The sequence below is a fragment of the Echinops telfairi genome, unplaced genomic scaffold (assembly GCF_000313985.2).
Source record: "Echinops telfairi isolate 266 unplaced genomic scaffold, ASM31398v2 ScPeMD7_8;HRSCAF=38, whole genome shotgun sequence".
In the NCBI taxonomy this organism is placed as follows: Eukaryota; Metazoa; Chordata; class Mammalia; order Afrosoricida; family Tenrecidae; genus Echinops; species Echinops telfairi.
Genome location: NW_022103905.1, coordinates 7462432 through 7476073, shown reverse-complemented (window position 1 = coordinate 7476073; position 13642 = coordinate 7462432). Strand labels below are relative to the sequence as shown.

The window sequence follows — 13642 nt, the reverse complement described above, 5'->3', positions numbered from 1 at the left end:
AAAATGGATGCATAAGCAAATGTGAAGGAAGCTAATGGTGCCCAGCTATCAAAAGATATAGCACCTGGGGTCTTAAAGACTTGGAGATAAACAAGTGGCCATCTAGCTGAGAAGCAACTAAGTCCACATGGAAAAAGCACATCAGCCTGTGTGATCATGAGGTGTCAATGGGATCAGGTATCGGGCATCAAAGACCCAGAACAAAAAAACCACATCATTGTGAATGAGGGGGAGTGTGGAGTGGAGACCCAAAGCCCATCTGTAGACAACTGGACATCCCCTTACAGAAGGGTCGCGGGGAGGAGACGAGCCAGTCAGGGTGCAGTGCAAAGAAACATAAAACTTTCCTCTAGTTCTTTAATGCTCCGACCCCCTCCCCGCCACTATCATGATTCCAGTTCTACTTTACAAATCTGCTACTCCAGAGCATGTACTTGGGTACAGATAAGAGCTGGAAATGGAATCCAGGATAGATAAATCAAGGGTTCGGTGGGGAAGGGGTGAAATGAGGAGCTGATACCAAGGGCTCAAGTAGAAAATGTTTTGACAATGGTGATGGCAACAAATGTACAAAGGTGCTTGACACAATGGATGGATGGATGGATGGATTGTGATGATCCCACAAAAAAATGTTTTAAATTACTTTTTAAAAAAAGCAGGTACTGAGATGGAGTTAGAGCAGGGGAGGGGTGGTTGTGGAGCTTTGGGCAGGAGTAGGGATATGGACGCCTGCTCTGTCACCTCTCAGGCGGTTGGTAAGTTTGTATGGGTAGCATCTCGGCTAGAGTTCGTTGAGAGTTGAGATAAAAAGGGAGGAATGTGCCAGGACCGTGGGTAGTCATTTGGAGAATTAGTTTACCAGGTGTAAAATAATTGTTAAATAATAATGAAGGGCAGCAAGTTCTGACCGAAGGTTATGTCACAGTCTTCGTGGCCAAGATTTGCCGTGCCGAGTGTTGTCGTGGGGCAGAAATACGCACACACTGCCGCTTTAGGCTGCTAAACCAAGTTCACTGGTTGGTCTTTCTCTTGTGCTGTGTATCTGGGTCCATATACTTGCTCCCACTATGATGATTTCTATTTTTTTCCATGGGAAGCAGTTCTGTTTTTTTAGACTTGTCATTGGAAACTGAAACTGTGGACTCGCTGTAATAGTCCAACTATGTTCCTGCTTCACTCTAGTGGCCACAGCTGCTTTTCACAGGAGAGACTCTCCAAGCAGAAAACCGCCGACCAAAAGTCAATCCTGTTTAACCTCCTTAAGTTCTGTGGATTTTGCTTCTTCCAAAGCAAAAAAAGGAAAAGAGAAGGAAATTGCAAAACTAAAACGACCTACAGCACTTAAAAAGGTAAAATGTAGGGTTGTTATTTTACAGAATACTGTAAAGGTTTAAATTTGTTTTACAAAAGTGGCTTTGTTCTTTTAACTAGCAAATTACTGTGCAGCCTTCCTTAGATATGCATGCATCTTACTTGTTAATTTGAGTTTGGGGGTGTCAGTAGCACTGCATCTGTCTTGTTGGAATATGGCTCAGAAGCATGAATTATTTCTATAAGTTTTAGGGGAAAAAAACACCAAACTTTAAAACATTTAGCATCCAAAAATACATTAAGGGCTAAGAAAGAGCCTGAAGCTCTGGATTCTAGTACTGATTTCGCTGCCTGGTGCGAAGCTGTAGGCACACCTTCTTTCTGTTTGTCTCACCTGCCGCAGCTGTCTTGGTAGGTGCTGTGGAGCCGGTTCCCACACATGCCCAGCAGAGTGAAACCTCGCCTGGTCCTGCACCATCCCTGCAATTCTTAGGATTCAGCCCAGTGTTGTAGCCCCTTGTCAATCCCTCTTACTGGGGTAACTTTCTCCTTTGCAGTGAGACCTCCACTTACCAGCCCGATGGCCTGCAGGGATTGTCTCTCCTGACATGTCCAGGGTACCGGAGGAGGCGAGTTTTACCTCCTCAGCCAGAGGTGTGGCGTACTATCTACCCTCCTGCAATAGCTTTAGGATCAGAATGAGATAGACCCGGTTCAAATTATTGTAAATTGGGAAGTGGATATCAAATATAGCTCTGTGTCCTCTGTTTTTAAAACCTTATGGATAATACAAATTATCCATAATTTGAAGGGGAAGCTAGTATGCTCCTCAGGTATTTTTCTTCCTGTGTGTGTGTGTGTGTGTGTGTGTGTGTGTGCTATTTTTCTTTTTAAGCTAGAGGCCAATCATCTGTTTAGTCAGTATTTTAATATTGATAACCAGGATACCACAACTTTTTCCCAAGTAGGAAACATTTATAAGGCTTCAAAAAGTTTTGAAAAATTGAGCTAACATATAATGGACTTTTTCTATGAACTTTCTGAAGCCCCCTCATACATCAAAAATAACTCCACTTTGATCACCACACCCCCAAATATATTCATTTGTGAACTAGCACCCAACAAGAGCAACCAAATAGAAAAATGGCTTTATTTTAGCATCAGGCTTGTTCAGAACAAAACAACCCTCTAAGAATCCATTTGTCTTACGGAGAAGGGAGCTGTGAAGGCCGTAAACCCAGAAAGGGATGCTGCTGCGCTGCTCAGCACTTTTTGCATCAAGAAGCAATTTGCTTTATGTAACGTTTCAGCGCCAGCTGGAGCAACAGTGCCATTAAGGAGAATCTCAGAATTTCTTAAGTTTCTTTTCTAGAACATTGACTACTAGGTTGGAAATTGTAGGGAAGCCACGGTTGCAACTGTGTGAACATTGGTCTTTGTGTTGGATAAACCTTGCAGTGGCATTTTGACAGGACGTTCATGGCTTGCTCGGCAGTGCCTTTGGTTTCCCTTGCTAGATGTACAAGCGCTGATTGGCTGCCTCTTTCTGAAGAAAGCCAAGCCACCAGGGAGATTGGTAACACTTCCATCGAGTCCCCACCTTACTAGGAAGTTTTTGAGCAAGCATTAAAAACTATAAAGTCTTTTCATATGTATTACTGTTATTTGATTGCTAGGGATGTTTTCTTTTTAAGCAGAGAAATAATCATCTGTTTTGAAATCACCATTTTACTCATTGACAAATCTAAAATTTGAGGAATATTTATTTTTGCAACTTGCTACTAAGAGTAGTGTTCCTTAGCATTACGCTTTTGTATTTGCCTGAGACCCAAGCGCTTTATACAAATTGTTCCACACCACCAGTACAATTTTTACACTGTGTCAGTATTATTTCCTTTCTGTTTGTTCTCTTTTCATTGATCTAGCTTCCCTTCCCCTCTTGCCTTTTTACTTTTGCTTTTGAGTCAATAAATGTTAACCATTTGGTCTCAGTAGTCACAAAGAGAATAATTGAAATCACTCAGTCATTCAATGAACTTAGCAGATTTGGTTTGGAATCTAGAGTCTTTTGAGGTAAAATTGCCTCCTTTTATTTTGGAGGCACCCACTTACAGTGCCCAAAGTTGCATTCACTCTTTTGGCTGACAGTTTCTACTTCTGAAAAACAGACCGTCAGCTAATATCCGCATGCCCATCTTTTGCTGCCGCCATCACTGTTGTTAGGTGCCTTCGTGTTGGTTCTAACCTATGGCGACGCTGCACACAACAGAGCGGAACACTGCTCAGGGCTGCGCCATCCTCATAGTCGCTCCACGTTACTGTACCTGCGTGATCAAGTACATGTAACCATTCAGTGCATGCTTAAAGAGTTATTCGCAATTAAAGGCTGACAATGACTTTTAGGTTATTTTGAAAGAAAGAGAGGAAAAGAAGGGGCGCTTAACTGTGGACCACAATCTTTTGGGATCCGAGGAACCAGTCGATGTGCAGTTAGACTTTAATGATGCTGTGCCTCAGGAGATTGTTTCCCAAGAAGGTAAGAGCTTGCATTTTTTTCTCTACTTCCATGGAATGTCCCAGAATACTTCAGTTACATATTTCATTACTAGTTATGCACCTAATTTGGAGAATGTACTTCACGTTTCATCTAATTTTTATTTTTCAGATTGGTTTATTTTGAGGATGCTTCTTTTAGGGAGGTCGTTAAAAAGTGGGGAGGGACAGATGTTAAATAGTAAGTCTATGATATTTTGAAGCTTTAATCCATAATTTGGTGTAAACCCTCAACTTTAGGACTACCATGGGGGGAGCGGGGAGGGAGGGGAAAAAATAAGGAGCTGATACCAAGGACTCAAGTAGAAAGCAAATGTTTTGAGAATGATGAGGGAAACAAATGTACAAAAGTGCTTGACACAATGGATGTAGGTGTGGATTGTGATAACAGTTGTACAAGCCCCCAATAAAATTATTTTTTTTAAAAAGACTACCATCAATGCAGTTTTCCTCTGAAATTATTTTTTCCTTCTCATTTTTATTTATCATAGTAATGATCATAATTGATTATCTTTTACTATAATTCATTTGCGTTTACTTTCTTCCTTTTATGAAATTACTGCTTATTCTGCCCTAAGAGTCCTGTGAGTCAGTCATTCAGGACCAGCACATAATGCGCCTGGTGCGCACCTCAGCAGTCTTGCAGATTTCTTCTGAAATGTATTACTACCATCAAAGAAGAAATGCTAATTGAGAGATCTAGCTGAAGTTTCTTTTCTGCTGGTATATGTAATTGTTCCTAGAGTTTTGGTAACATATTACAACCTTATTTATTCATAGAATAATCAACAGTTCCATTGTATTTACAAAACGAATTTGCTTCTGAGAATTGTTCAACTATGACATAATTGGTAGGATTACCCTGAATTCTGTTTAATATGATTCCCTACCACGAGCTGTTGAGGGGATCAGGTATCAAGCATCAAAGAACAAAAAACCATATCATTGTAAATGTGGGTGAATGCAGAATGGAGACTCAAAGCCCATCAGTAGGCAACTGGACACCCCCTTACTCAAGGTTTGTGGGGAGGAAATGAGCCAGTCAGGGTGCAGGGTAGCAACGATGAAACATATAACTTTCCTCTAGTTCTTAAATGCCCCCCCCCCATCATGATCCCAATTCTATCTTACAAATCTGGCTAGACCAGAGGATATGCATTGGTACAGATAGCAACTGGAAACACAGGGAATTCAGTACCAGTGGTGAGAGTGGCGATGCCTGGAGGGTGGAGGGAATGTGGGGTAGAAAGGGGGAATCGATTACAAGAATCTATGTATAGCCTACTCCTTGTGGGGGATGGACAACAGAGAAGAGGGCGGGAGGAGACGTCGGACAGTGTAACATATGACAAAATAATAATTTATGAATTATGAAGGGTTCTTGAGGGAGGGGGAGTGGGGAGGGAGAGGGGAAATGAGCTGCCGATATTAAGGGCTCAAGTAGAAAGCAAATGTTTTGAGAATGATGATGGCAACAAATGTACATGTGTGTTTGACACAATGGATGGATGTATGGATTGTGATAAGAATTGTACGAGCCCCCAATAAAATGGTTTAAAAATAAATAAATTTTAAAAAGATTCCCTATTTAAATGTCTCCATCTTTAGTTCAAGAATTGCTTATAAACATCTACCATGTATACTTCAGTTACATGGTTATGGATAATGATGACTATAGTTTATTGATCATGTTAGCAAAGAATTTTCACTTTGATAACAGAAATAAGAAGATTTATGTGTAACTTTGCTAGTTAATTACTTAAATTTACAAGTTTTTATTTCTTGAGTTTAGCTGGAAAGAATTTCAGAGGTTGATACCATTGTTCTTTAATTCAGATTCCCCAGGAAATTATGCTTTAGAGAGTACGGTCTTTCGTCTTCCAGACGGTTTGATTTTTTATTTAAGGAATATATTCTAATAGATAATAAGACTTTATTTTTGTAGTTTATGAACATTGTTTATTTTGATATGAAAAATGCCTAACTCAGTTGACATTCTAGGTTATTTTGATATGTAATGGAGTTTTTCAGTATTGTAAGTTTCTAAGTTCTCTCCGCTCTCTGTGTGTCCCCCAGATACTGGACTGAGCATGCCCAGTGATACTTCACTCTCTCCAGCAAGTCAGAATTCGCCGTATTGCATGACACCTGTGTCACAAGGCTCTCCTGCTAGTTCTGGGATAGGCAGCCCAATGGCGTCTTCAACAATCACCAAAATCCACAGCAAAAGATTTAGAGAGTGAGTTTTGGGTTTTTTTTATCCCTTGTTAGGGAGATTGGCTAGTTTTAAGTTTCGGTTATTCTTACTTACTCAGTCAAGCAGACAAAATGCTGAAGATCTTCAAGTTGCTGAAATTTTTCATATTTTGGGTAACAGGATTTTTTTTCAATGGTCAGTGATCACGTGAAAGTGACCTGACAGTAAATGTATTCTCTGTATGTCAGATAGTGCGTGTACTCTAGAGATTTAGCCTATTAAACCTAATCCTGAAAGTGCCAGAGTAAATTTTACTCCCAAAATGTTTTTACTACTTCATATTATTCACGCTTCAAAACCCCCCCAAAAAGACCTCTAACCAATGAATTGGTTTCTAAGACCCTGTTTGCATGAAGTGGATTTAGTACATAAAATGCACTTGATTTTGAGAAAATGCTTCTTTCTGTTCTAAAATTGAGATAATTTATGTGCCAGGGGAATAACAAAAATGACACCATTTTCTGTGAATAACCTTAAAGTTAGTGGTTCTTCTGTGAAGGACTTTGGAATTTGACATTCAGGTAGTTGTCTTAATTTACATGTACAGATGGCGCCTATGAAAGCACCTTGGGGAAAGAACAGTCGATACAATTTTCAACCTACAGACTGACTGTTCCCTTTTCTTGAGCCAGTCCTGCCTGTCTGGATCTTTGAAGTCAGTTGAATGTCAAGTAACATGTGGAGCAAATGAAGCAGTGGGGAGACGAATGTTCCATATGTATGAAATGGACAGCTTGAAGGAAAGGAAAAATGCCTTTTCTAATGTAGCACTTCAATTTTGCAAATTTCAAGTATGGTACTTACTCTGCTTCCTAAATCTGGCCAGTTACTCTGTTTCCTCTGAGGTTGTATTTCACTTGTACTTATTTTTCTCATAAGCATAAAAACAGTGCCCAACTAAATTTGTTTTTGTACTGAAGAAGCGTGGACATAGATTTTTTTTCAATTTTATAACTTAGAGGTAGAAATTTGCTTGCCTGGTTATTTCCAGATTAGGCGTTATACCAAATCTTCCAGTTACAGGGCTTGCTTGTAGTAGAGATGAGGGAGTATGTAAAATTGAATAGTTTCCTTACCCCTGAAATAAAGCAGCCTCACACTTACTTGTTTTCAGGGTTTTTTCCTCCTTTTAGTTTAGCCATATATGATCTCAGAAAGAGCCCCATTCTATTGTTTGGTCCAACATAAAGCATGTGACTTACCTCTAAGGAAGTCTTCCGTGTAATCATTGGGTTTGACTTCAGTTTAATTATCGAGTTCGTCTTCTATAACCATAGAATTTCACAATTAGAGGGATCATTGGCTCTTTTGGCTAGTTCCTTATTTGTATAAACTAGTAAGCCAATGCCTAGAGATCACAATTTACCCAAACCTGGAGGATGAGTTTTTGGCATGAGGGCCTTAAATAAGCTTCTGTGGAATTACATGTTTTTACTACTGTAAATAATTTTGATACTTCAATAAATTATGAGTTTGGTTAATGCTTCCTAGAGGTTATTCTCCCTTATGTAAAAAGCCATTCTGATGGAATTTAGAAACTGACAATCCAAATCACTTCTCTGTTTTTCAGAATTGACTGAAAGATTTAGGAAGCTTTAATCAAGACTTCACATTTTATGAAAACCTCTTGCTGGGTCTAATGTTTTTCCTAAAGTAATTTCGTAGTCACAGGAAAATAACTTTGGATCTGTTTTTGCTTTCCTTTCCAGGTATTGTAATCAGGTTCTCTGTAAAGAGATTGATGAATGTGTGACTCTGCTTCTCCAAGAGCTGGTCAGTTTCCAGGAACGGATTTACCAGAAGGACCCTGCAAGAGCGAAAGCAAGGCGGCGACTGGTCATGGGCCTAAGGGAGGTGACCAAGCATATGAAGTTAAACAAGATCAAGTGTGTGATAATTTCTCCCAACTGTGAAAAAATCCAGTCAAAAGGTAAGAACTCTTTTCTCTTGTAGTATTTTGGTATATATTTAGAACGGTTCACTGTATACAGTGGAAGCCATGTCTTGCTCAGTGGGGTTTAGGTAAAAACAAAATATTGTGTATGAAGAAGGAAATGTAGATCTTACAATATGAAAATTAAGGAATATAATTGAGGTTGGGTGCTAAAGAAAATATTCACGTTTGTGTAAGATTTAGATTGAGTTCATCAAATATCTCCCTCCTCTTATGGACAGAGTAGGAACTAGTAAGAGTACATATCTTTACCTCTGCAGTTCTGCTTTACACATTTTTATATTACTTTGCTCTGATGAATTAGGAAAACATCCACAGTGTGTGTTGGTGCTTGTTGTAGAGATTTCTCTCTTAGAAGCCGGTAGTTACATACTAAATCTCCTGAGTGAGCTGGCCCATGAGTGCTTTCCCATGCCATGCACTGTGTGTAGCTCTGGGGGAAGAATTGCATTGAGTCGTAGTACGACTAGTAAGAGGCATTTCTATTAGAGATAAACAAGAAAATCAGTATTACATATAATCTGTCTCATTATATTGTAATAGCCCACTGTTGAACTGAGAGATTCAAAAGAGAGCCACTTTTAACAATTCTGAATTTTTCTTTTTTTCTAATACGTTTTCTTTTTAGTAAATGGTTGCTGAATTATAATTTGACTCCTATGTTGAGATAAAAACACTTGTGAAGGAATTTGGAAAGAAAATGTGAAATATTTAGTTCCATGTGTAGTATAAGTTTATTTAGAAGAATGTGTGGAATCGTTAAGAGTAACAAGCCATTATAGACTCATTTTCCAGCTCTAGTTTGCACTGTAGGGTCGCTGTGAGTGGAATAGATTCAATGGCAGTGCGCTTGAGTTTGGAATTTTAGAGTCATTTTGTACTGTGTTTCATATTTTAGCTGTCGGATGTTCGATTAGCTTCATTTAGGGACTAAAACCTTGATGTATGATGATCTTCTTAGGTGGCTTGGATGAGGCTCTCTATAATGTCATAGCCATGGCACGGGAGCAAGAAATTCCTTTTGTGTTTGCCCTTGGAAGAAAAGCTCTAGGACGCTGTGTGAACAAGCTGGTTCCTGTTAGTGTAGTGGGGATCTTCAGCTACTCTGGTGCCGAGGTAAGGATTCAGAAAACACATTCCCTCCCCCGCCACACCCCTCAGCGTATTTTCTTCCACACAGGCCAGAGTGTGTTTATGCGCTTGAAGAAGTGAGATGATGACTCTCAGCGAGTGGAAAATTCTCCAGTAGTACATTTCCTTTTTGTTGTTCTTTTCCAAGAGGTGGTGAGACATTTATGTAGGTTAATTTTTTAGCATTTTGAAGGTTTTAGTTCCCATTTCTGCTAATGTGGTATTTTCTTTTGGGCTTAATTAAGAGTACTTGATAATGCCTTTAATTGCTAAGTAAAAATATCCAAAAATTGCACGATATAAGAATAGGCTGGATGAACAATCTGGAGGAGAAAACAACAGGACCAACAGTTCGGGGGGACATGGGAGAGGAGGAGGTGGGGGGAAGGGAAGAGGTGTTAACAAACCCAGGGACAAGGGAACAACAAGCGATCCAAATTGGTGGGGAGGTGGGTATGAGAGACCTGGTAGGGCATGATCAAGGGGAATGTAACAAAGAGGAAGGGCTGAAATCCTGGTGGGGACTGAGCATGATAGTGGGACAGGAGGAGAATCAAGGGAAATAGAGGAAAGAACTGGGAGGCAAAGGGCATTTATAGAGGTCTAGATAAAGACATGTACTATGCAAATATATTTATATGAGGATGGGGAAATAGATCTATGTGCCTATATTTATAAGTTTAGTATTAAGGTAGCAGAAGGACATTGGGCCTCCACTCAAGTACTCCGTCAATGCAAGAATACTTTCTTCTATTAAATTGGCATTCTATGATGCTCACCTTCCCGACACACTGCTAAAGACAAAGCAGATGAATAAGCAAATGTGGTGAAGAAAGCTGATGGTGCCCAGCTATTAAAAGATATAGCGTCTGGGGTCTTACAAGCTTGAAGGTAAACAAGCGGCCATCTAGCTCAGAAGCAGCAAAGCCCACATGGAAGAAGCACACCAGCCTATGCAACCACGAGGTGTCGAAGGGATCAGGTATAAGGCATCATCAGAACAAAAAAAAATCTTAACCATAGTGAATGATGAGGGGAGTACGGAGTGCAGACCCAAAGCCCATTAGTTGGCCACTGAAGATCCCATAGCAAAGGGGTCGCGGGGAGGAGGTGAGCCAGTCAGGGTGCAATGTAGCAATGACGAAGAATGCAACTTTCCTCTAGTTCCTAAATGTTTCCTCCCCGCTCCCACTACCATGACTTGAATTCTGCCTTGCAAGTCTGGCTAGACCAGAGGATGTACACTGGTACAGATAGGAACTGGAAATACAGGCAGCCCAGGGCGGATGATCCCCACAGGACCAGTGGTGTGAGTGGCGATACTGGGAGGGTAGAGGGAGAGTGGGTTGGAAAGAGGGAACTGATTACAAGGAACTATATGTGACCTCCTCCCTGGGGGACGGACAACAGAAAAGTGGGTGAAGGGAGACGTCGGATAGGGCAAGTTATGACAAAATAATCATTTATAAATTATCAAGGGCTCATGAGGGAGGGGGGAGTGGGGAGGGAGGGGAAAATGAGGACCTAATGCCTGGGGCTTAAGTGGAGAGGAAATGTTTTGAGAATGATGAGGGCAATAAATGTACAAATGCGCTTTATACAATTGATGTATGTATGGATTGTGATAAGAGTTGTATGAGCCCCTAATAAAATGATTTTAAAAAAAAGATCTTCAGTCCATGGGGATATATTTTATTTATTTATTTATTTATTTTCTTTATGTGGCAAATTAAATATGGGTACTAATTCTTTGATGTTTTCTCTATTAAGAGCTCTTGTCTGCATTCCCTCTCTTTGAATCTAAGCAAACTCTATGAGTGCTTTAATAAATAAAATATGGCAGGTATGACACTGTGCTGACTCCCAAGCATAGTCTTAGAGGCAAGAAGTTTCCATTTCTCTTAGTTTCCTCAGATGGGATATACCTCGATTCTTGGCTTTGCGCAGGAAAGAAATTCACGGTGAAGCCTGGTCTGTAATCCACGTGAGTTTTTATAAAGGATGGAAGCGGTTTCCGGTTTCACAGTGAAGAACACGGGCATTCATGGGACGGCACACGCTCCCGTGGGGCCGGAGGCCGGAGAAAAAGGGAGAGAGCCCAAACAGCTGTGAGGAAGGTGGAGAAGCAGCAGGAAAAGAGCTTTATGTTTTATTGAAAGATCGTTTTATTGGGGACGCTTACAACTTTTATAGCTATTCATACATCAGTTGTATCAGGCATATTTGTACATATGTTGCCATCATTCTTTTCTAGACAATTACTTTCTATTGAGCCCTTGGTATCAACTCCTCTTTTTTCCCCTACCCTCTCCCTACCCATGACCCTTTGATAAAGATAAATTATTATTTTCATATCTGACATCGACCGCTGTCTCCCTTCCCCCATGGTTTCTGTTGTTTGTGGGGGAGGTGGGGGTGTGTTGTGGTTTTGTGTCAGTCATTGTGACTGGTTCCCCCTTCCTCCCCTCTTCCCCACCTTCCCCCTGTAATTCTGGTAGCACTATTCCCATTCCTGTTCTTGGATTCCATGTGTCATGAGCTCTTATCTCTTATCTGTGCCTGTGTACATGCTTCAGTCTAGGCTGCAGTGAAAGGCAGCACTGGGCTCATGATGTAGTGGGGGCTGAAGAAGCCTCAAGGAACCAGAGGAATATTGTGTTTCATCAGTGCTATACTGTACCCTAGTTGACTCAACTCTTCCTTTTGGCCCCTCTGTCAGGGGCTGTCCCATTGTCTACAGATGGGTTTTGGGTCTCTGCTCTGACCCCTCTCGTTCTCATTGATACGGTTTTTTGTTTGTTGGTTATGGGTCTTCTGATGCCTATTACCGGGTCCAAATGACACCTCATGATCGCACAGGCTGGTGTGCTTCTTCCATGTGGGCTTGTTGCTTCTCTCCTAGATGGCCACTTGTTTAATTTCAAGCCTTTAAGACCCCAGGCACTATATCTTTTGATAGCTGGGCACCATCAGCTTTTCTCACCACGTTTGTTTATGCACCTATTTGTCTTCTGTGACTGTGCCAATGATGGGGATATTTTATGCTATGAGAAACCAAGAGAGAAAAGGGTCTTATAATTTTCGAGGGTTTTCCTTTAAAAGATGAAATTCTTAAACTAGTTATTCAGAATAATTCTGCACCTGGGAGGCCTTTATCTCCCTCTTGCAGCTTGCTCATGCAGAACTTTGCTCATAAGACTTATTAATATAAGGTTATTAATATAACAACAACAACAAAAGGTTATTAATCTAGAGTGATGTTTATCAATGGATAGCATTTTAAGACCTTTTAAAAGGTTGATTCAAAATTAATTTGGGGGTAAGCAAGATGGTAGAGTAAATGAATACTCCCATTTACTTCCCCAACGCCTAACTTACTGAGCAATGAATGTAAACAAACTCACACTTGAGGTCTTCAAACTCCAGCAGCATCTGAGGAGTTGAAGAATCGCCGGCTGAGAAGACAGGGAAAGGCGGCGTGGGAGGTACGCAAGTCGGGAGAACTTAACCTGCTAACATTGAGATCACCTGCTCATCAAAGCCTTTTAAGATGCGGCTGGGAAACACCCATACAGAACTTAAGAAGAGAACGAATTTGAGGGAGCCCAGATTTTCTAAGGTCCTGCGGGCTTGTGGGCCTTACAGTTGGGAGTCGGGGAGGTGAATGGAGATGGGTGCTGAGAGATAGTACTGCTGAATCGTATCAACGCCTGAGGTGCGAGGACATGGAGAAAATGCCAGGGCACCAGGGTCAGAGGGACCCTTCAGGGGAATGCCGTGGGGGGAACAGCTGCAGGGGTGGCCATGAACGTGTCAGTGTGTGCAGTCAGCGAACCCTCCTTCCCTTGTCTATGGATACATACTGATTTCTAAAGAGCAAGCATCCTGGGACTCCGGAATTAGCCCTGAAGCAAAACTGTGGTTCTCAGGAGAAGGTACCAAGCCCACCGCTGCTGCTGGGCTGAGTGGAGCTGCCCCTTGGGATTCCAAAGGCAATGACCCTTTTTGTACAATGTTTTTTTCTTAAACTCATTGACAGCACGGCTCACTCCAAAGTGCATAGGGCCATAACGATAGGCATAAAGACGAGGATTTGCAATATATCACAAAACGGTAGGTGTGCTCTGGGTCAAAAGCCATGTTACTCTTCTTACTTCATTGTAAAAGGTGTTCAAAGATGAGAGGAAGAAGCAGAATGATCTCTATTTGCATATGATCACGTCACCTAAAGAGCCCACAGGAAGACTGCTGGAATTACTAGTGGAATATAGCAATATTTTACATTATATAGAAGTCAGTTGGGTTCCTTTGTGCTAACAAAAATTATTCTGAAAAGGAAAAGCAAGAAAGGAATGCCTTTAAAAGAGCTCCCAAATCAATAAAAAATGAACAAAACAACCTAGGAATTAACCTAACCAGGGATTTGGAAAGCCTTA

General features: G+C 40.9%; 1 protein-coding gene across 1 annotated transcript in view; it reads left to right on the top strand.

The window, feature by feature from the left end:
* The window catches only part of SECISBP2L (SECIS binding protein 2 like), a 69415-nt gene that overhangs the window by 42184 nt on the left and 13589 nt on the right, over window positions 1–13642 (top strand). Inside the window, exons 12-16 of the mRNA XM_013006373.3 lie at window positions 1183–1349; window positions 3715–3847; window positions 5941–6103; window positions 7831–8051; window positions 9037–9191. Of these exons, the coding sequence (XP_012861827.2) occupies window positions 1183–1349; window positions 3715–3847; window positions 5941–6103; window positions 7831–8051; window positions 9037–9191 (839 nt within the window). The remainder of the gene's footprint in view (window positions 1–1182; window positions 1350–3714; window positions 3848–5940; window positions 6104–7830; window positions 8052–9036; window positions 9192–13642) is intronic.